Raw genomic sequence first — 22,771 nt, 5'->3', positions numbered from 1 at the left:
GCGCGTTGGGAGCGAGGGGAGTTGCTGAGAAGCTGGAGAGGAGGCAAAGGCTGGAGAGAGGGGAGCGCTGTGAGCGGGCGTGACAGGCTCGGCTGCCAGAGGAGCTGGGGTCCGTGGGCAAGAGGCTCTGTCCCGCTTGAGCACCTGCAGGAGAGGCAGGGCCGGGCCAAGTTCCAGGCGGAGCGGAAGGGCAGAGCCTCCCCGTCCGACGGCTGAAGTCTCGCTCGGGCTGGAAGCGGCCTCCGGGATGGACTGCTGCAATGTACGTGCGCGCCGCTCGCTCCTGACTCCAGCGGGAGCCCCGGGGCAGAGCGGGGGCAGGGGGCAGGGCTTGTCGCCTCCGGGTCTCCGGGCGCGGTACGGGGCCCTGGGGAAGGCAGGCGGCCGGGGACCGAAGCGGCTTCGCAGGCGGGTTGTTCCAGCAGCGCCCCGGGGCTGGACACGAACTCGCGAGCGAGCGAGGGGGTGTCTCTGCTCCGCGCTCGGGGAAGGGGCGGCCCGGCCCGGCCGCTGCCTGGTGTCGGGGAAGCCGAACCCCGAAACTCGGCACGTCGGGCGAGAGGCTCCTGCCGCCCGTTCCCGGGGCCCGCGGCTGCGACCCCCGCCTCGCCCCGGCGGCCCCGCTCACTCGGGGCGCTGCGCCCGGCCAGTGCCCGCGGGAGGGACAGAGGCGGGCAGCGGCGCAGCCCGGCGGGGGGGGGGGGTCCAGCCCCCCAGGGACACTCGTTCGCCCGGGAGCAGCCGCCGCGCGTGGAGGAGTCTCGGTCCGGGCCACGCGGGACTCGAGCTGGGCGCGTTTTCTCGGAACCGCTTGGGCGCAGCTCAGCCCGGGTGATCACAGTGGTGCCGTCTGGCCTCGGCATCTGCGAACTTTGCGTGGTGCCAGGAAGCCCGGCCGTCCGCGCAGCTTGGGGCCGTGGGCAGTGCGAGGAGCCCCCTTGTCCCGTCCGCGCAGCTTGGGGCCGTGGGGCAGTGCGAGGAGCCCCCTTGTCCCGTCCGCGCAGCTTGGGGCCGTGGGGCCGTGCGAGGAGCCCCCTTGTCCTGTCCACGCAGCTAGGCGCTGTGGGGCAGTGCGAGGAGCCCCCTTGTCCTGTCCTCGCAGCTGGGTGCCGTGGGGCCGTGGGGCAGTGTGAGGAGCCCCCTTGTCCTGTCCTCGCAGCTGGGGGCCGTGGGGCAGTGCGAGGAGCCCCCTTGTCCTGTCCTCGCAGCTGGGTGCCGTGGGGCAGTGCGAGGAGCCCCCTTGTCCTGTCCACGCAGCTGGGTGCCGTGGGGCCATGGGGCAGTGCAAGGAGCCCCCTTGTCCTGTCCTCGCAGCTGGGCGCCGTGGGGCAGTGCGAGGAGCCCCCTTGTCCTGTCCACGCAGCTGGGTGCCGTGGGGCCATGGGGCAGTGCAAGGAGCCCCCTTGTCCTGTCCTCGCAGCTGGGCGCCGTGGGGCAGTGCGAGGAGCCCCCTTGTCCTGTCCACGCAGCTGGGTGCCGTGGGGCCATGGGGCAGTGCAAGGAGCCCCCTTGTCCTGTCCTCGCAGCTGGGTGCCGTGGGGCAGTGCGAGGAGCCCCCTTGTCCTGTCCACGCAGCTGGGCACCGTGGGGCCGTGGGCAGTGCGAGGAGCCCCCTTGTCCTGTCTGCGCAGCTAGGCGCTGTGGGGCAGTGTGAGGAGCCCCCTTGTCCTGTCTGCGCAGCTAGGCGCTGTGGGGCAGTGCAAGGAGCCCCCTTTGTCCTGTGTGACGGCGCGTTGGGGTTTTCCCGTCTCCTGCACCCCCGTAATGGCCCGGACAGACTCCACCAGCCAGTAGAACAGAGGGAGTTTATTGCTGCTCCAGGATACAGCACAGCACAGATGTCATCTGGTTACAGGGCAGGCCTAGGATGCCTCAGCCCCCCTTGAGATGGGGGAGCCTGGGCCCCTAAATCCCAGCCCCTTTCCCTAGGCTGCTTCCTCCATGATCCCAGACAGAAACTAACACACTCACTTTCAGCCCTGCCCCCAGCCAGGGCTCCGCTCCCCTTCCTCCCATTCTTCCGCTCCCTGGGAGATAACTGATCAGACAGGTTTGGAGCCCCCTTGCATAATGACTCATCCCCCGCCCTGCTGGGCCGTGCTGCAGCCAGCAGCCAGTGGAGGTCACCCACAACCCAAGCCTAGCAACCAGCAAGGTACCCCCCACTACGTCACATCCTGTCCGCATAGCTGGGGGCCGTGGGGCAGTGCGAGGAGCCCCCTTGTCCGTCCACGCAGCTGGCGATGCTGGGCTGACGTGCTGACCTTTCCCACCCAACCGGCGCTGTTCAGCACCTGCAGCTGTCGGAGCTGGCGGGTTCGTCTTTGACTGGACTAACCCGGATCAGACCCCGATGTGCTTGTCGGAGCAGCTCCCCTGCCCCTTCGAAAGCCCCAGCCGTTGGGCTAAGCTGCCAAGTGGAGGGACGGTTCCTAGAGCCTGGGCCCGCGGCAGCGTTGGGCGCCTGGGGCAGCGCAAGTGGGAGGGGTAACGCTGCGCCTCTGCGGGGGGGGGGGGAGAGTTGCCTGTGTGCGGGCTGGTCTCAGAGCTGATGCCAAGTGGGCAGGGGCCTGGCCTTCCCCTCCACCAGGGGCTTCTTGTCTGCGCTCCACTGGGCGCGTTCGGGGAGCGCGTAGCGAGTCTGGCAGGCGAAGCAGCTCCGTGGCCCGCAGCACATCGGGAAGGCTGCTTGGGGAACGAGCTGGCAGGTCACGGCCGCTGCGGCTTGGGAGGCCCAGGAGGGCCCAGCTGGCTGGAGCGGAAGCGCTCCCTGCTCGCTGCTCTCGCCAAGCCACTAGCAATGGGCGGCTGAACGGGGGCCAGGGGGCTTGCCTAAGAGATGAGAGGGGATTGGGTGGGGTCCGGCTGGGAAGGCAGGATCCCAGGGACCCGGCCCTGGGCTGACGCCAGACGCCCTGGCACCCCAGTAAGTAGCACCGGCTGGATTGGGGGCTCTGCCCCAGGGCCTCTGGCCTCGCTCCGGGTATCAGGAGCAGACCCCTCCAAGGCCAGCCCCTGGACAAGACACGAGCTCAAGCACCACTAGGCAAGTCCTCCAGCAGTCGGGTCAGAGCCTCGGTTCCGTACAGCCCCAGGCACTCAGACCCCGGGGCACCCTGGGCCAGGCTGACAGGAGCAGCGCCCTAGGGAAGGGTGCGGAGGAGCCGCTCAGAGGCAGGGGCCAGGGAGCGCGGATGTGCCCAGATGAGACTGGTCGCTGAGACAGGAGATGCAGGGCAGTGGCTCCCCGCGCTGGGAACGTGGGAAGAGACACTTGCATACCAGGGGCTGCTTGGGATGGGGGAAGAGGCTGGTGAGGCGCCGGAGGAGAAGGGGGAGCAGCCAAGATCCAGGAGGCAAATCCAGAGGGCGTCTGAGTGCAGGTGGCACCATGGTTCTCTTGGCGTTTCTGGAGTGCCAGGCGGCAGCGTGTGCAGCACCCGGAGAGCTGGGCTGGGGAGGTGCCCAGGCCTGGTGGTGCCTTGCAGTTGGTGGAAGGGGACGTGGCATGGGTGGATTGCTCTGGGACGGGACAAAACGAATGTCAGGATCTGGGCTGGGAAGGCAGCTGAGAAAATGGAGCTGGGAGGGAGGGAGGGGATGGAGGAGGCTGAGAAGATGGAGCAGGGGGGGAGGAGGGAGAAGAGGCTGAAAAGATGGATCTGGGGGCCCAGAGGAGGTTGAGAAGATGGAGCTGGGGGGCCCAGAGGAAGCTGAGACGGTGGGGGTGGGGAGGAGAAGAGGTTGAGAAGATGGAGCTGGGGGGGGAGGTAGAGAGGTTAAGAAGATGGAGCTGGGGAGTGGGGCAGAGGAGGCTGAGAAGATGGAGCTGGGGGGCCCAGAGGAGGCTGAGAAGATGGAGGGGGAGGGGAAGAGGAGGCTGAGAAGATGCAGCTGGGAGCCCAGAGGAGGCTGAGAAGATGGAGCTTGAGGGGCCAGAGGAGACTGAGAAGCACAGAGCACAGCTGCTCACCTGAGGGAGCCTGAGAAGCAGGGCAGGACCTTGGGTCCTGGCTTCTTCCCGATCTCCTTGGCTCCCGGTCCCGGCCTTTCTGCACCAAAGCAGAGGGCTGCCTGGAGCACAGGCCAGCAACTGGAGCATAGAGCAGTGCAGAGAGGGGCCTTTCCTTCGGGTCAGGGCCCCTTGTGTCGACAGGGCACGGTGAGCACTTCAGCAAGGCGCCGTGCTAACAAAATAAACAGCCAACGGCCTGGTAGCACTTTCTAGGCAACCAAACATGTCGATGGGATCATGAGCTTCCGTGGGCACAGCCCCCTCCTTCAGATGGGTTCTTAGCCGCTGAGGGACCTCCAGTGCCCCGTGCTCAGCTGGGACGGTGGCGGGCAACAGCCAGAGATCTGAGAGCATGGGGCTCGGAGGGCGGTGAGGCCTGGTGAACTCGGTGGCTACCGACTGCGTGAGCTACCGCAGACCAGACGGTGGAGCTGGTGACGCATGCAGCGGGGCTGGGCTGTGCCCTTTGCAGCGTGACCGCGCACGGGGTAACTGGCCTGCTGGCTCTGCAAGGTCCTGCCGCAGGGATGTGGGATTCAAGTGGTATGTGAGCAAGATGCTCCAGCAAAGGGGCCGATCACCGCACGGAGCCCTCCGGCACCGCGGGACAGGGTGTGGCACGGGAAGGGGATGCTGAGCAGCGCACGCGTGGCAGAACCGGGGGACTCGTGTCGCAGCCCCTTTGGAGCAGTTCTGGGGATGCTCCTTGGGCGAGGTGCGTGGCAGAGACATTATGGTGTTTCAGACGCGTCCCTTCAGTCTTGTCTTGCTCTCAGTCAGCAACGGCACAGAGCGAATCAGAGCCTGAGGTCACGCTTCCTGTGCCGTGCTCACTCCGGCGTGGTCTGCAGTCACTGGAAATGCCCGTCCCTGGGGCAAGACTGCTGGGGACGGACAGGCCCGTGGCTTGCACCGTCCTCGCTTGGGTCTGCACTTTCCTCGGGACGGCCTGTTTTGGCGGAAGTTCTCCATTTGCCTGCTGCTCAGGACAGTAAGGGCTTCCTTCACCAGTGGATCTGCTTTCTCAGGCTATGTCTACACTGCAAGGCTTTTGCGCAAAACCCCTGGAGTGCCCACAGCTCAAATGCACTTTTGCGCAAGGAAATGACCAGTAAAACGGCAGGCGGGAGGGCTTTTTCTGGCGGCGGTAAACCTCCTTTTACGAGGCAGAGCTCCTTTTTGCGCTACAGCTATTGTGCGGAAGGGCAAGTGTGGGTGCTCCAGAGGGGTTTCTTGTGCAAGAAAGCCCCATGGGAAAAAGCACAGGTGCTCTGATGGCCATTCGTAGACTGGCAATCAGAGCTTTCTTGCGCAAGAGCGTCCGTGCAGGTGCTTTGAGGTGTGGACGTGCTCTTGCGCAAGAATTTGTTGCACAAAAACACTTGCACAAGAAGCATGTAGTGTAGACGTAGCCTGAGGCGCGTGGCTCTCAGTCAGCATCTCAGAGCCTCTTGTTGGACTCATCCGGTCCCTGACGTGCCCAGGCTCGGTTAGGTGGGACCCCTCTCCTGGGGTACTGATAAACCCTCGCCAGTTCTTGGGAGAACCGCTCCTCCCTTACAGCTGGTCAAATAATGCAACAGTTTTCAGACCCTCTCAGTTGTTGGCCACTAGAAGGACTTCCAGGGCTCCCTTCCTGCTGAATCTACTTTCCATGCTACGTCTACACGACATGCTTCTTGCGCAAGAGCACGTTCACACCTCAAAGCACATGGCAAAAGAGATGTGCTTTTGCACAAGAGAGTGTCTGCACTGCATGGATGCTCTTGCACAAGAAAGCTCTTATGGCCATTCACAGAATGGAGTTATGCCTCGTAAAAGGAGGTTTATCAACGGCGGAAAAAGCCCTCTGTTCTGCCGTTTTACTCTTGATTTCCTTGCGCAAAAACCTTGCAGTGTAGACGTAACCCCTGTGTCACAAAGGCTGGCCGCCGCTTTTCCCAACGGAGCCTCTGCCTGGGGGAGACCCCTCCCCACGTAGGACTTCCTGCTACCAGACAGTCAAGCAGCTGTTCTAGTGTCGGAAGCGTTTGCTACTCTGCCCCGTGGGGGACACTCGCCGTGGGGCCTGTCCAAGAAGGGTGCAGTCTTCCACCTCTTTCTTGTGCAGTAGCTAGGTGCTCCTGTGGGAGGGGTGTTTCTCACAGGGGCAGCCTGCTTTTCCCTCCGAGCTTTTTCATTCTGCTCAGACTGAGAAAGCCCTTTCCTGTCCCCCTCCTGGGCCGGCCATTGGAGCCACCTTGGCCCCGGAGCTCGGGGAGGGCGGAGGGCACGTGGCCCCAGCCACCTTGGCCCTGGAGCTCGGGGAGGGCAGAGTGCACGTGGCCCCAACAGCACGGGGAGGGCGGAGGGCACGTGGCCCCAGCCGCCCTGGCCCTAGAGCTCGGGGAGGGCAGAGTGCACGTGGCCCCAACAGCACGGGGAGGGCGGAGGGCACGTGGCCCCAGCCGTCCTGGCCCCGGAGCTCGGGTAGGGCGGAGGGCATGTGACCCCAACAGCACGGGGAGAGCGGGCACCAGGGCAGCAACACTCTGCCCCAGTGCCCCTACAGCAGACGCTCTGGGGGCGGAGCGTGGGCGGGGCCAGGCAAGGCCTTCCCCTGCCTATGAGACCCGCCCCCCGTGGTGAGGGCTGTAGACGGGGTGTCAGCCCAGCTGCTGACAGTGTGGGTGAGAGGTGGCCACAGGCCTCCCTCCCGTGCAGCACGGTGGCTTGAGCCATGCAGCTGCCGAGCGTGAGCCCCATTGAAGTTTAGCCTGAGTACGGCAATGCAGGCCAGTTACAGCCAGGCAGGCTCCCTGGTCTGTAGCATTCGGCGCCCTGGAGCCAGACGCTGGCACGGGACTGGTGATTTCAAGCTGCTGCTTCTCTCTTCCGCCGGCTCTTTCCTGTTGTCTGGGCCCCCCCACAGCGTAGGTTTGAGGCCACAGAGCTTAAGGCTGGAAGGGACCACAGACCAGCTAGTCTGACCTCCTGTGCCCAGGGGAAGGGGAGGCCGGGCTGTGTGGCGGGAGGAGAGCCAGGCTGGCTGAGGGGAAGCGGAAGGAGGCGGGAGGGAAGCGCTGGCCTTGAGGGGGTTTCCTGCAGAATGTGGCTTTCGGGTCTCGTGGGGACACATGAACGGGGCGTGTGCCAGCATCCCCCACGGCGCCCGCCTGCCGGAAGAGTTGGCAAGGGAGGGATCTCAGCCGTGCTGTGCGGGGGAGGGCCTGGCTCCCGGTGTTCGGAGCCTGGTGACAGGAGGCAGGAAGGGCTAGAGCGAGCACGCGGAGCCCTGGCCCATCACCCGTTATGCGAGGGTCTGTACGAACACAGAGCCAGGGCCTGGCACCTGCCCCAAGGACGTAGGGACCAGTGGCCAGCAGCTGTCAGTGCTGCTCCCCATGCAGCCGTGACTCCCACAAAGAGAATCCAGGCCCCATCCACGTTGAAAGGCTCCCATGCAGCCTGCCCGCCAGTCCCTCAACCAGTCCATCCGCATGGGGAGCAGCAGCCGGGCCACCGGCCCCTACGCTCTTTGGGGCAGGGGCCCTGTCCTTGCTCCGTCTTTGCACGGACTCAGCGTAATGGGGTGATGCTCCACAGCGCAAGTAAGGAATGCAAACACCAGCTGGAGCACGCGCTTTCTTCCAAGCCCCGGCAGCTAGTGTGCCCTGAACGGGGAGGGCAGTGCAGGTTCTGTGCCCGGTCTAGCACAGCCCCGCCCGCTGGTTATTGCTGCCAGCCCGCTTCTCTAGGCAGTTTCTTTGACCCACGGCACATTTGCGTCGCGCCGCCCCTCGCAGTTCTTTGGGACGGGCGGCCTGAGCACAGGGGGGCTGAGCGGCTGTCAGCTGCCACCGACATGTTCGTAGGAGGCGAGACTGGTTCGCCAGGCTCCTGGTCTGGTTCAGAGGGACCAGGAGAGCGACAGCCCTGGGGACGCAGCTCCCCCCGCCCCCAGTCGCTGCCGTTTGAACCAGCCAGGCTGCTCCGAGACTGTGTCAGCCCCTCAGGCAAACCAAACCAAAAGAGGCTGCGCCCACTGAGCACCGCAGCCCAGAGGGTGGGTGGGCTGAAGCAAGTCCCACTGCCGTTAGCGCGGCACAACACCTTCTGGGGGCGTCCGCAAACAATGGTTCATTTCCGCCTTGCCCCTGGCCAGTGGCCCATGGAGGAGCAGAGCCGCAGCCAGGCCAGCGCCAGGATGGGAACCGGGTCAGAGCAGCCTGCCCTAGGAGAGAGACCGGGGTCCACGCCAGCGGCTCTCAAACTTCTTTGCACCAGAACCATGTCCCCAGGAGGGGGGACCTGAAGCCTGAGCCCATCCCAGCCCCACTGCCCGGGAAGAAGGGGGGAGACTGTAACCTGAGCCCGGCTGCCCCAGGCTTCAGCTAGTCTAATGCCAGCTTTGTGAGCCTATTAAAACAGGGTCCCAACGCACCAGTGTTCCCTGTAAGCCGTGCGCTTCTGCAGCCACTCCGGAGAATTTCACATGCCGCCCAGCTGATGAGCAGAGAGCCCACAGCTAGGTTTGTGTTTCTCCTGGTGGTGCACATTCACACATGCCTCAGTGCACAGAACAAAATGTATCCCACACAGCTGGAAAAGATTCGAGGGAACATTGGTCCCGCCCCTAGGCTGAGAATTGCTGGTCTGCATGGTTCTAGCTGTCACGGGGGGCAGGCCTGCTGAGGGCAGTGGGACCATACTGTGAAGGCAGGAGGAATTGCACAAGTGTCTCAGAGGGAGGCCCTAGCGTGCAGACCAGCCCCGGGCAACCAGGCTAGTGAGTGGGCTGCAGGAGCGGTGTGACGTAGTGGGGGTACCTTGCTGGTTGCTAGGCTTGGGCTGTGGGTGACCCCCACTGGCTGCTGTCTGTACCACGGCCCAGCCGAGTAGCTGATGGGACAGGGAGGTGACCTGTTCTACCAGTTACCCCCTAGGGAGAGGAACAAAGGAAGGTGGGATGCCGCCCCTGGCTGGGGGGCAGGACTGGAAGGGACGGTCTTTAGTTTCTGTCTGGGAAGCAGGGGAGAAGGAGCTGGGGAGGGGGCTGGGATTGGAGGCCCCAGCCACCCCCCATCTCAAGGGGGGGCACTGAGGCCTCTTAGCCCCAGTTCCTGTAACCAGATTCCATCTGTGCTGTATCCTGGAGAAGCAATAAACTCCCTCTGTTCTACGGGCTGGCGGAGTCTGTTCGTGCCACCATGGGGGTGCAGGAGGCGGGAACCCCGATGCGCCGCCACAAGCGGCTCCTTCATCTCCAGGCTGCAAGATGGTTGTCACCAAGGGGCTTTCCCGGGATCGGGCGGTTGTGCTCACGGCCCTTGCGGGCGGTGCCAGTGGAACTGTAGCAGCCTGCGAGCGCGCGGCTCTCCCAGTGCAAGCGGTGTGCGGTCAGCACCCACCTCCCTTCCTGTGCCCTGGCTTTCCGTGCCTGTCACCTTAGCAACACCGGTAGGAGAAAACCGACACGGATAGGAGCCAGCGGACTCCGGCCACCCTGTGCGTGGACGTGGGTAGCAAAATGCCTTGTGGGCCACACACAAAGCCCCAAGAGGCCACGTGGGGCCCACGGGCCGCGGGTTACCCACCACGGCTGCTGATTCCATAGCGCTAGTGGGGGGCAGCCTGGCGGGACGCTGAGCTCCCAGGGAGCTGGCAGAGCTGGCATGGAGAAGTACAAGGGTTTGGCGAGAAGTCCAGTGCCCAAGGAGGACGCCCATGGGGCCGGCGACGGAGCCCCCCTCAGGGCAGGACTGCCTGTCCAGGCTCTGCCTTGCTCACTTGCTAGCACTGGCTGGGCCGAGCAGTGCGGAGCCCGGCCCTGGAGCACGGGGGAGCTCCGCGGGCTGGCCAGAGGCTCCTGGGCGTGAGAGCAGCAGGGCCCGAGGTGGGCTCCAGGGCTGGTACCATGGAAGGAAGGAAGCCAGCCGAGTGCCTAGGGTTAAGGGGGGAGCTGTATTCACACTATTGTTCAGGCACTTCCTTGCTCCCCGCTCCTGCTGTTGTCGCTCTCCCACCCCTGCCCAGCTACGTGGTACTCGCGGCCCCTCCCCTCAGACTTCCCACCCTGCGCCCCCGGCTCCTCTGGCACTTGAGCCCCCGGGAGCGCCGGCTGGCGGGCGCTCGCGCTGACTCCAGCTCTGCCTCTGTTCCAGGAAGGGGCCTGCACCAAGCTGGACGAGGACATCCTGGACATCCCCCTGGACGACCCCGACGCCAACGCAGCCGCCGCTAAAATCCAGGCCAGTTTCCGTGGCCACATGACCCGGAAGAAGATCAAAGGGGGCGAAATGGAGCGCAAGAGCAAGGCCCCTGAGTGTGCGAGCAGCACCCGCGGGGGGGACCTGCGCAACGGAGACTAGGCGCCAGGTGAGCCCCCTCTGCCTGCCTGGCCTGCGCCTCCCAGGGCCCCCCCAGACAGCCTCGCTCGAGTCCCTGGACTAACCAGCCCGTGGGCTGGACCGGGAGTTAAGGTGCACGGCACTCAGCCCCAGCAGAAAACACGCTCAACCTCCTACCCCCGCCTGTTTTCTTTGGAGCCGGGGGGGAGGAGTCTTCAGCTTTGTGGGGGCCGCAGAGCTCCATTCTCTGGCCCTTGGACAGCCTGTTCCCTCCAGTGCTCCATGGGAGGGCCAAGGTCAGTATCCTCGTGTGCCAGAGGCGCAGTGACATGCCCGAGGTCACCCACCGGATCAGTGGCAGAGCTGGGAATAGCACTAGATGCTCTCCGGCTGGGGTGGAGACGTCTGTTTGGGCAGTGTCAGCTGGGCACTGACCCGTACGAGAGCTCCCAGCCTGGGAGAAAGGGCAGCCTGGCATCGCCCTGGTGCCCAGGCACACACGGGGCAGAGGCAGAGTCTCCATGGGATGTCAGGCACATCCTGGAGAGGGGCTCTGGGAACAGCAGCAGAGACATTGGGGAAGCAGCGGGGCTGGTGTGCAAGGCGCCCCCAGCTCTGAGCTTGGCCCGGGCTGAGCTGGGGATAAGGGATGCGAGTCTCTGGTCAGTGGAGACGCTGAGAGAGGCGCAGATGCGAATGCAGCTAGAGCGAGTGCACTAGTGAGAGCAACGAGGCTGGAGCAGCACAGGCCAGCCGCCCGAGCCCACGCCTGCCCCGTCTCCAGGCTCCACGGGCCGGTGGCTGGACCAAGCCACCAAGTGGACACCAGGGATGGAAAATCCTGTTTCACTGGTTAACCAGTTAATTGATGAAGCCCCCCACCCACTGCAGCCAGACTGGAGTGGCCCCCCTGCGACAGGCAGAGGCTGCTCCAGCCTGGACAGAGCATCCCTGGTCTGCAGCCCGCCCCGTCCGCAGTGGACCCCACAGGCCTGGATTCGATGAGGGGGGCTCTGTGGCTAGAGGCAGGGGGCAGGATGAGGAATGAGACCCCTGATGTGGGTGGGGGACCAGCCCTGGGGAAGCGGCGGGGACTGGCGCAGCCGGTCGAGGGCTTCCGAGAGGGGGGATGCGATGTAGTCTGATTGGCAGCTGCCTCCTGCAAGCGCCTTTCACTCCGCCCTTCTCCCAGGCTCCTGGCATGCAGGACCTGAGTGTGTTGCATGCTGTGATGGGCGTTGGGGAGCCCCCCGAGCCTGCACCCCCATCCGCAGCACGCTGTGACTCCGCCAGCCAGTGGAATAGAGAGGGGTTTTGCTGTTCCGAGATACAGCCCAGCACAGGACGGATGCAGGCATAAGAGGATAGGCCGACAGCCCTAGTTCCCCTGGAGGAAGAGGTTACAGGCCCCTGAGCCCCCCTACACTGGTTAGTCTGCTTTGTCCATGCTCCCCCCCCCCGCTCTCCCTGCCCCTCCCCAAGCCACACCCTCCCTTTGTCCAAACCCCTTCCCTGGTCAGGTGAGACCCGGTTGGGGCATTGTCTAGGGGACACGAGGGCCCTCAGGGCGACCCCTGCTGGGCAGTGCTCACAGACAGAGGCCAGTGGGGTCAGCCACAGCACACACAGAGCCAGTGAATGCCCAACAGAGCGGGCCCAAGGCCACTGGAGTAGACAGCACATCCCCAGCGTCACACCTGCCATGGAAAACAACACACCTGTGCCCCCTGGGCAGTGGCTAGCGGAGCTCTGGGGGAGCCCAGGCCAGCAGCCTCCCCCCAGGGTGTCTGTTGTGTCTCCTGGAGCAGCGCGCCGGCTGTCCCCGCCCCGCCCTGTTCCTGGTGTGTCCCGAGCCTGCGATGCCCGTGGGGTCCCCCCCGGGTCCCCTCAGGCAGACTCGGCTGGGGGGCTGTCGCACTTGTGCTGTGTCTGACGTAACACGCCTGCCCTCCGAGGGCTGAAGGAACCCGCACGGCAGGTCTGACGGGCTGTCTGAACGCGCGGTGTGGACGATGCGTACGCGGGACAATGAACTGCCTCCACCCCCCGCATCTCCGCACATGGAGCCTTCCGGCGGCACTGCCTGCTCCCGCCTGCCAGGTCCACCCGCCCACGTAGCGCCTCGGCCAGCTGCTCCTCCCGGCTCCCCGGGCTGCAGCGTCTCCCCCCGACCTCAGCACCTTGGCTCCCACTAGGGCCAGCCTGCGCCCGAGTCTCCAGCCGCTGGGCACTTGGAGTGAGTGCTGCCTCCCCATCCTCTGGCACTGGGGTCACTGGCTGGAGGACGCGGGCAGAGCCCAGACCCCACGGGGCATGCAGGCAGCCAGGGCAGCCCTGAGCCCGACAGCGAGAGAACGGGGGGCTCATGAGAACCAGGGAACCCACCTCACTCCTGCGTCTCACACCCGCCCAGCCAACCTGGGCTGCTCTGTGCCACGGCCAACACCCAGGAGGGACTGAGAGCCTTGCGTGGGCCAGACACGCCCATACTCCTGGCACTCGCATGTCCTGCACCGTGACCCTGCTCTAAGGTCACTGACCCTACACTTGGCGACGGTTTGACCTGGGGCGTGTGAGCTGGAGCCAGCCAGGCAGCAGGGAGAGTACCCGGGGCCACTGCCCCCTCGCCAGGGCCCATTGGAAACCCCGATGAGGGAGCAGTGAGGCACAGGAAACATCCATCTCGCCAGCTCTGGGGCTAGCCCTGTGCTCCACTGTCCAGCTGCCGACGGGCGAGTGCCGGGTCAGCTCCTTTCCCAGCTCCCAGGGCTTGATGCCCACAGCAAGGGGCCCAGCGCTAATAATGGTCTGATTAGGGGTGTGGAGGCCTCTGGAGCAGCATCACCAGGCGCCAGGCCAGAATACCCGGCATGGAGCAGGAGCGGAATCCAGGCCAGTGGCCCCAGCAGCACACAGGACAGCGCAGGAGCGAAAGCCAGGCCAGTGGCCCCAGTAGGGTGCAGGACTGCACAGGAGCAGAAGCCAGACCAGCATTCCAGGCAGCGTGTGGGACGGCGCGGGAGCGGAATCCAGGCCAGTATCCCTGGCCGGGCGTGGCACGGCGCGGGAGCAGAATCCAGGCCAGTATCCCTGGCCGGGCGTGGCATGGCGTGGGAGCAGAATCCAGGCCAGTATCCCTGGCAGGATGCAGGATGGCACAGGAGCGGAATCCAGGCCATTATCCCTGGCTGGGCACGGCACAGCGCGGGAGCGGAATCCAGGCCGTTATCCCTGGCTGGGTGCGGGACGGCGCGGGAGCGGAATCCAGGCCGTTATCCCTGGCCGGACGCAGGACGGCGCGGGAGCAGAATCCAGACCAGCGGGGGTGCTTTGCTGCGTCGGTAGGAACACGTTTCTGTGCACAGCCTGGGCAGGTGAATGGCACGTGAAGGGAGATTTCCAGAAGCTCAAACCCTGCTAAGCTGCAGAGAAGTTGCGGTTTGCTTGGCTCCCGTAGCCTCCAGCCAAGCCCTTGTGACGTGTTTGATTCACTGGCACGGCTCCCGCCCGTTCACCCCGGTTGGGGCACAGTTCTCCTGCGGCCGTGTGGCCAACCTCAGCGGGTTGGCAGGAGCCAGCTGGGCACAGGGGAGACGCCCAGCCTGGCCATGGGCTGGCAGCAAGATCGGGACCCTGGAGACCTGGGAGTGTCTTGTGATTTTACTACTGCCCGCGTGGGGGTGAACTCTGCAGCCAGACGCCCAGGCACTGAATGCAGCAATTGCATGGGCCTTCTTCGTGTGGCTTTAGGGACAGATCTTCCAAGGTATTTAGGCACCTAATGCCTCTGGATTCCCATGGGAGTTAGGCACCAACGAATCTGTGAGGCCCTGGGCCTTAGAGCCCTGTGGTGGAAACAGGGGCGGGACATTGATGAGCCGGCCGGGGGCATGTTCTGACTTTGTGCCGGAGGAAGCCTGTCAGCGCAGCAGTGGGGCTGTGACCAGGCCAGCCTGGGCAATGGGAGCCACAGTGGCTGCTTGGCTCCTGCACGCCACAGCTGTGCAAGGAGCAAGACACAAGCCGCCCTGTTGGCAAGGGGGTGGCTGCGCAGCGGAGTCTGGGCACGCACAGCCAGTTTCCAGAGGACGCACTGGGGCATTTGTACCCCCAGCGTGAACCGGCACGGACACAGCAGCACACAGGACAGTGGCTCCAAAGCATTGCCGGGGGGCCGCAGCTCACAGGCCAGATCTGCAGGCTGAGAGAGGCTGGGGCTGCAAGGCCCAAGTCCCCATCCCCGCACTCGGTGCTTCGGTGCCATGAGAAGGCCAGTGTGGCCCCCCAAGCCCTGCTGCCTCAGCCTCCCCATTGCCCGCGGCTGGGGAAATCCGGGTGGGGATCTGCTGCGGTCCCCTGTACCTCGGGGCTGTGGCATGGGGGGCAGGGCAGCTGCCTGCTGCAGGCGGGTTTTGGGGGGGTGTCCCGCCGCGCCGGCAGGCGAACCGAGGAGGTGGCACAGCTGGGCGCCCTCGTTTTGCTGTGCACGGAGCAGCAGTTCACATGGAAACCCACAGGAACCCCGAGAGGCAGCACAGGGCCTAGACTGGCATTTAACGTTGCCGTAGCAACGCGGCCCAACTGCCTCCCCTCGGCACATGCTATTTTTAAGAGCTGCAAGGATGGGAACTCGAACGCAGACGGGGAGGGCCCGATCCTGCAGCTCCCCGGGGCGTGGCCAGGCCAGCTGGGCGCCGCACGGGCCGGGTCGCTCTGCTGCGCCGCGGGACCCTCCGGGTGCTGCGCCCGGATCTGCTCGCGCGGGATGCAATAGTGAGGGAGGCCCCCGGCCCGCGCACTGCTGATCAGGCCCCCCCGTGGGCTGGGGCAGACTCATGCCCAGTCCCCAGCCTGCCCGAGAGCCCCGGGCCGGCTGCTGCGTCTCACTACCCTGTTACACAAAGCGGCCGCGCCGACAGGAGACCAGCTGGCGCGGTGGCCAGGCTCACCGGGGCTGCGGGTGGCTCCAGCCCCAAAGCCGGCCAGAGCTCCCGACCAGGCTCTTCACGCTCCCATGGTGCAGCGAGGGCTCCGGCCGTGCTGAGGTCAGCCCCAGTCGCTGCAGCGCGCAGGCCGGCTGCCTGGACCTGGGCCAAGACACTGATGCCTCAATCGGCCATCGGGCTCAGCGAGCGTGGGGCTCCCGCCTGGCACTGGCTGTCGGGAGCAATCCGGCCGCCTGGGGCCATAGGGAGGGCACTGTGGAGCGATGCCTCCATGCACCCGAGTGCTCCTGGCCCTGCCATGGCCAGCGAATTCCTGGAGGCTCTCAGCACCAGGGGCCCAGGGCTCTACCTGGCAGGCGCTGAGGGGACGCTGCGCCGGGCGAGGCACCGTCACCGCTGCCGTGACGGAGCGACGCCGGCAATGTCGGTGGAGCTCCGTCCAGCCTGGAGCTCCGTCCAGCACCTCGGCCGGGAGCCCGTGCCGCTCCAGGGACGGGGGGCTGGGTTTCACAGCGAGGATCTGGCCTGCCTGGAATGTGTCCCACGCCTGCCAGGCAGAGCTGGCAGCAGGGGGCTGGAGGAACGCGAGCAGCACCCTGCCAGCAGCCATCTGGAGCCAGAGTCTCTGCCCACGCAGCCTCCGTGAGAACGGAACCCATTGCACCCGCCGCTGCTACCTCCGGAGGGAAAACCAGCGTGGCTCCCGCCACGCTCGTCCCCTTGGTTACAGCCCAGCTCTGAGGAGCACAGGCCACCCCCCCCCAGCCTCAGCTCCGTGTCTGGGCCGTGGCTGTGGGCTGAGCCGCTGGCACGCAAAGACCCCAGCGGGCCCCAACGCAGCACTGTGCAGTGCCAGGCTCTGCTCACCAGGGGCGGTAGCTCCACCTAGCACCCCCGGGCCTGGGGCCTCTTTAAGGCCCAGCGCTAGCTGCAGGCCATGATCGGGCAGGTGGACCTATCAGAGGGGGGCTGCCTAGCTCTTCTGGCGGTGCCTGCCCTGGTCTATGCCCCCCGCCCCCGATGCCCTTCTCGCTAGGGCCCATGTTCCCGCAGGGTCGCTCACTGCCTGGCTGGCTGCAGCTCGCACCTCCATCCTGCGAGCCCCTCGAGTGACATTCCTACCCCGCTCGCCTCCTGCCTGCCCCGGCCCGACTGCAGCCCTGTCCCGGGGCCACTGCGGGCTCTGTCCATTGTGCAGGGGTGGGGGCTCGGCCCTGGAACGGGGGATCCAAGGGGCAGGGCGAGCACAAGGAGAAGCCAGCTGCTCCGTGGCTTTATGCAGAAACCAAACCCAGCCCCAGTTCTAGGGCACGTGCCCCCCCAGGAGCGTGTACAACACCTGCTGGCAGGTCCCAGGGGACTTCATTACGCTCGGCCGAATGGCAGCTTGTGCCTTCCAGAACAGATTTGTAGGTGCCAGGGAAGAGACGCAAACAGGATGGATGCGCAGCGATTGCCAATAGCAACGGCTCCCAAGGGAGCTGGGTGGGGGTGCGTGTGCATGGTGTGTACATGTGTGTGCGCGTGGTGTGCATGTATGCACGTGTGTGTGTGCATGCACATCCATGTACAAATGTCACCTACTTACTGACTTCGCAAGAAGCGACCCCCATGCCCGCCCCGTGCTGTGGCTCTAACACGGGGAGGTTGGCTCCAGCTGGGAGTGTTTCACGTAGCAGCGGCAGTAGGCAGACGATTGTCCCCGTCGCGCGGTGATGTGCTGGATTTGGGGCGACGATGCTCAGGTATCAGCCCCACATGGGTGCTGCAATAGCCACCGTGGCGGTGGGACGGAGAGCCTGTGGTGGTTGCTGGTAATTAATACAGCCCTTCGCTAAGAGTGACAGAGCCGCACTCACAGGGGAGGGGGCAAGTCCCCAGAGGCCGTGGGGGACGGGAAGGCGACACGGGCAGGCCTGGAGCGGGGAGAGACTTGCTTCCCGCCTGTGTCTGGCAAGCCAGGGGCCGTCATCCCCACGTGCAAGCGAAGGGCCGTGCCCTTGGAAAGCCTGTGGGGACCAGGCTTCTCCCGGATGGGCTGGCCCAGGGAACCAGCTGGAGTGTGGCCGATGGGGAGCAAATAGGCTGATGCTGACGGGCTGCAGGAAAGCAGCAGCCCCTGAAAGGGGTCAGCTCCCAGATGCCCTGCAGGTCCAGCACAGCTGGCTGGGCCCCAGGGACAGAGGGCTCCTGGGGTGGCTGCGCTCTAGCCCTAAACACTTTTGTTGACAGCGGCCTCCCTGCCTGAGCCAGGCTCTGCAAGAGGAGTGGGGGCTGCCTGGGGTTTCCTTCGCCCCCGCGGGAGGCCGCAGCTGAGTCCCCAGGCCTCATGCTCTGTTTTCCCTTGCAGGGGCTGAGACAGAATAGATGGAGCATCCCCTTTGCAGAGAACACTCCGCCAGCCCCTGACTGACGCCCATCGCCATTCAGAAGAAACATTGTCCCGTGGAGACGTGCTGCTCTCCGGCCCCCGGGAGACCCCTGGATTCCAGTGTCCCCTTCACATCTGCTTAGCCTGGCCGTGTGACGTCCTGCCTCCTCCCAGAACATAGACAATACCCCTGCTGCAGCTCCCCCGCCCCCCGCAGCTCCCACTCCCCCCGCAGCTCCCACACCCGCTGCAGCTCCCACATACACTTTAGCTCCCACACCCCTGCAGTTCCCGCAGCTCTGACATGCCCTGCAGCTCCCACACCCGCCACAGCTCCCACGCCCCCTGCAGCTCCCACACCCACTGCAGCTCCCACATACCCTTTTTCTCCCACACCCCCCGCAGCTCCGACATGCCCTGCAGCTCCCACACACGCCACAGCTCCCACGCTCCCTGCAGCTCCCACACCCGCCGCAGCTCTCACACCCGCTGCAGCTCCCACATACCCTTTTTCTCCCACACCCACCACAGCTCCCACATGCCCTGCAGCTCCCACATGCCCTGCAGCTCCCACTTCTGTCACAGCTGCCACACCCACTGCAGCTCCCACTCCTCCTGCAGCTCCCATACCTCCTGCAGCTCCCACTCCCCCTGGCAGGTCCCACACCCACCACAGCTCCCACATGCCCTGCAGCTCCCACATGCCCTGCAGCTCCCACTTCTGTCACAGCTGCCACACCCACTGCAGCTCCCACTCCTCCTGCAGCTCCCATCCCCCCACAGCTCCTACAGCTACCACAGCTCGTTCCTCTCACAGCTCCCACATCCGCCACAGTCCCCAAAGCTCCTACTCCCACACCCTCTGTGGTACTCACTCCTCCCACAGCTCCCACTCTCTCCCCCCGCCCACTTGCCCTGCAGCTCTGACCCCCCCAGCCTTGTGCATACTCCCCCTCAGCCCCAGTGCACGCTGGCATTCCAGCCTTTCAGGACCTGGCTGTACAGCAAGAGAGTACCCCGGCTGGCCTATGCAGCTGATTTGGGTTTGTCTTTGCCATGCAGCCCTGGCTGGGGCAGCCCGTGCTTTGGGCCCCCCTTGGCGGGCTCCACCCGCAGGCCCCCGACGCTCCCCGAGCTGAAATGCCAAGACTGCCAGTGGCAGCCAGCTTTGGCAGGGCCCCCGGCATGCTGCGTGGCTCTCGATTCCTTGCACTCCCCTTCCTGGACCCGGGGCTGCCCAGCCCCACTCTGCGCCCGGCCTCCCGTCAGGGCTTTGGAACGACTCAGCTGTTGGGGGCTTCTGGCCTCCCTTGAATTCCTCACTGCAGACGCTGCCCTGTGCCCTCTTACTTCAGAATCCTGGCAGCCCGGCTGCCTGGTGCACATGGGGACAGCTGCCTGCCAAACTGCACCCTCTGACCATAGCCCTCCACGCCCCTTCACCAGGCCCTGGCCATGCACCCCCCACTCCCAGCTTGCGCCTGCCTCAGTCCCTGCCCCCTCTGCACGTCCCCAGCATCCGCACAGCCGGACGGAGCTCGAGCCCAGCGGGCTTCCAGCCTTCTCTGTGGTCTGCATGTGATTTCTCCAGCCAAGATGGAATTTCAATAAAGGAATGTTGCTCTAATTCCTGGGCCTGGCTGGGGTCTCCGTTCTCAGGGAGATGGAGCGTCTCCACCCCACCTCCCTCTCCTGCATGCAAGGAGCCCCGCCCCAGCCCCCATCCACAGCTGGCTCGTTCTCACTCCCCATGCAGACACCCCGTGTGGGGCCCGCAGTGTCCAGGGAGCAGCCTTCCTCTAGCAGCCATGGCCAGCCAGGAGCGTGGGGGCACAGTGGGGCACACCCTGCCCCCTTGGCTGGGCGCTGCCAGACCTTCTCTTCCCCTTGCTGGGGTGGGGCAGCCTTGGGTGGGTGCTGATCCTGGAATGGTCCATCTCTCCCACCTCACCACCTGGGGGGCCTTTGTGCCAAGCTCTCAAGCACTGACCCAAATCCTTTGCCTGCAGCCCTGCGCCTGTTACGGGCATAGCTCCCCGGCGGTGCCAGGCACTAGCTGCGCCCTGGGTGGGCTAAGAGCAGCAGGGGGCTCAGACCTGCAAGCCACTGACAGGGTCCCCCGTCCTTGCTGCACCGGAGCGTCTCCAGGGGCCACACGGGAGCAGGGGAGGGTGTTAATGATTCTTCAGCCTCACTCCCCGTTCCTAGAGGAATACCACCTAATTCCATTTAGGGCTTTATTCCGGAATCCCGTTTCACTGCCACGTGTAGACGCGGGCAGTTACTTTGGGCTAGTCAATTTCTAAAATGGCGACCGGCCGGGAACATGCAAATCAAGCGCTGGATATTTAAATCCCGGGCTTGATTTGCAATTCTGGTCACCCTCATTAGCCTCCCTAGATTGATCTAGGGGGCTAGTGTAGACGTACCCAGAGAGAGTGAGAGAAAAGCTGCTGAACGCCCGTCTACGTGGCTGTACCGAGCTAGTGCTGCACCCCGTGTGACAGACTGTCCCCCGAGTGTTGGACCTGCCGGACGGGTGTGTGTGTCACCAGCAATCACTGACTGTAGAGGAGAACGTTCCCTTCCTCCTCTAACAAGGGTCACATGGAGTGCAGCTCCGGAGCATCTCAGCGCGTTGGCCGGCAGCGGGGCGGGGAGGGAGTGCAGGGAGAGCAGAGGGAAGGTGGTAATCTCTTGTGGCTGGGTGCATGGATGACTGCACCATGATGGCTTAGTTTGCGATATGGAACTCAGCCTTTCCCTGGCAGGAGCCTTAGCCCCGTCATCTTAATCCGGCTCTGCACACAAGGGCCCAGCGTAGGGCCCCGGAGCTTCCTACCTAGAGGGGCCGGCCCACGCCCCTGCGGAGAAGAGCGTCTGGGAGGGGCACTAGAGCCACCCCCAGGGCTCTTCCATGGCCTCTGAAATGAGCAGTTCAGTTTCTGGGCGACAAGGGCCCAAGGCACCAAACCAAGCCCGTGCCAGGGACCAGCTGCCGTGGGCGGCCTGGCAGAGAAGTGAAGCGCTGGCCCATCTCCCCTCTGCACATGGGGGCGGGAGGGATGGGTTTTGGGCTGCTGCCGCCTGAGGCAGATTTTGCCCTGTGGGGTTCTCGAGCCGGGGCCTTTCAGGAATTCTCGTGGGATCTGAAAATGAGCCACGTCCAGAGGTCCCCCTGCCGCCTTCGCACCGCTGGGCTGGGGAAGGCGGAGCACAGAGCTGGCCAAGTGGCTCCTTTCTAGGCTGACCCACGCAGGGGAGGCTTTGGGCCGGGCTCTGACCGGATGTCGTTCCCGGCGTAGCTGGGCTGCGTAACTCCTTGTGCTGCTTTCTGGCCCAGAACGGAGGGAGCAGAGCTGCCCCGCGCAGGAAAAGCGCAGCAGTAGGCCCAGCCCAGCGCCTGCGATGGCACCAGCCTCGCAGAGCCCGTGGGGGAGGCTGGTTCAGCTGGTAACGCTGGGCGTCCATTCCCGGCTCGCTTTCTGGGACCAGCAGTCAACAGCCAGCCACAAAGTGGCTCTGAGTAGTGACTCATGCAAGAGCCCGGTGGGGGGGGAGGGACGACAGACAAAGGAAAGCTGGAGAGAAGCGTCTGGAAGAGCCAGGCAACAGGGCGACTGAGTCAGACCAGGGAGGGGACAGGCAGCAGATGAAGCTTGAGCAGCCCAACTTTGCTAATCCCCATAGCTCTGCCCCTGGAGCAAAGGCGTCGTCTCCTTTGGTTGGTTCTGCCACCATTACATCCACTCTCTGCAGCCGAGCCGGGTGGCCCTGCTCCCATGCATCCCAGCACACCACGAGTTAAAGAGGGTGGTGCTGGCGCCAGCAGACAGGTCAGCGCCAGCTGCTCTCCCCTGGACCAAGCTGAGCCTCAGGGGAAACTGAGGCAGCAAGAGGCCAGGGATTTGCCTAAGGTCACAGAGTGACTCAGAGCCAGGATTAGAGCTCCAGGCTCCTCCAGCCCTTCACCGTCAGATGTTTTGCTTGGATGGGCCGGGAGCAGGTGTTTGGTGGGAAGCAGTCTCCCAAACTGGAGCTAGATAAGCCCTGTCAGGTCACCGGGGACTGGCAGGGGCATTTTCTATGGCTCTGCCCTTTGAAAGGGGCCTGGGAAAGAGCCCCCACCCCTCCTTCGGGAGAGACTCCCACTGTCACTCCCTGGGCTCTCGGAACCTGATTTCCTGCCTGCTTCCCTCCCAGCTGGGCCACTTCTGCCCTGCCCACGCAGCTGCCTGCTGCCCTGTGCCGCTGGCTCAAGCTGTGCACTGGGGAGCACGCGCTGAGCCTGGCCAGAGTGGGAGCCCCGTGGTGAGCGGGGTAGTGGGTGTGCGGCTGGCACTAACAGCCACGCCTGGGCTACAAGCCCTAGGGTTGCCAGATGGTTGAAACAAAAATACTGACCCCTCCCGCCCCCCCAAAAAAACACAGGGGAAAAATTCTCTTGAAGGAAAAAAAAGGGAGGGGGGGGGAGAGACCAAAGTTGTTGAGCAAAAAAAAATTAAAATAAAACAAACAGCATTAAAACAGCATGTCCCCTTTAAGAGTGAGTGCAGGGATAGGGACAGGGGAGCGGCTGAGCACTAAGACCCAGGGAAAGCAGCTTCCCCTTAGTCAGCAACCATTTTGTGCCGGCAGCCTTGCGGAACCAGGTAAGCATGGGGGCTGGGGTCAGGGGGGCGGGGAGGCCAGACGCTGTGTGTGCGTAGGGTTGCCAGGTGTGACGTAGTGGGGGTACCTGGCTGGTTTCTATGCTGCTGGCTCTGGGGTAACCCCCACTGGCTGCCGTGGGTACCACGACCCAGCAAAACAGGATGAGTCACTATGCAAACCAGTATGGCCAGACACCCCCAATGGAACAAAGGAAGGTGGAATGCTGCCCTGGCTGGGGGCAGGGCTGGAGGAGAGGTGGTTAGTTCCTGTCTGGAAAGCAGGGGAGAAGGAGCTGGGGAGGGGGGCTGGGACTCCCCTATCTCAAGGGGAGCACTGAGGCTTCTTAGCCCTAGTTCCTGTAACCAGATTACATCTGTGCTATGCTGTATCCTGGAGGAGCAATAAACCACCCTCAATTCCACTGGCTGGTGGAGTCTGTTTGTGCCATTTTGGGGTG

General features: G+C 64.6%; 1 protein-coding gene across 1 annotated transcript; it reads left to right on the top strand.

Annotated features, from left to right (window-relative positions):
• The first annotated feature begins 20 nt into the window (after positions 1-20).
• On the top strand, positions 21-19,288 carry NRGN (neurogranin). Its single transcript, XM_075909627.1, has 3 exons — positions 21-262; positions 10,159-10,372; positions 17,641-19,288. The coding sequence occupies exons 1-2, from the start codon at positions 248-250 to the stop codon at positions 10,363-10,365; spliced, it is 222 nt and encodes a 73-aa protein (XP_075765742.1). The 5' UTR covers positions 21-247; the 3' UTR covers positions 10,366-10,372; positions 17,641-19,288.
• The last annotated feature ends 3,483 nt before the right edge of the window (positions 19,289-22,771 follow it).

The sequence above is a fragment of the Pelodiscus sinensis genome, chromosome 26, assembly GCF_049634645.1.
Source record: "Pelodiscus sinensis isolate JC-2024 chromosome 26, ASM4963464v1, whole genome shotgun sequence".
Classification (NCBI taxonomy): Eukaryota; Metazoa; Chordata; order Testudines; family Trionychidae; genus Pelodiscus; species Pelodiscus sinensis.
The sequence above is the reverse complement of the archived record's forward strand: the minus strand, read 5'-3'. Positions and strand labels throughout refer to the sequence as shown.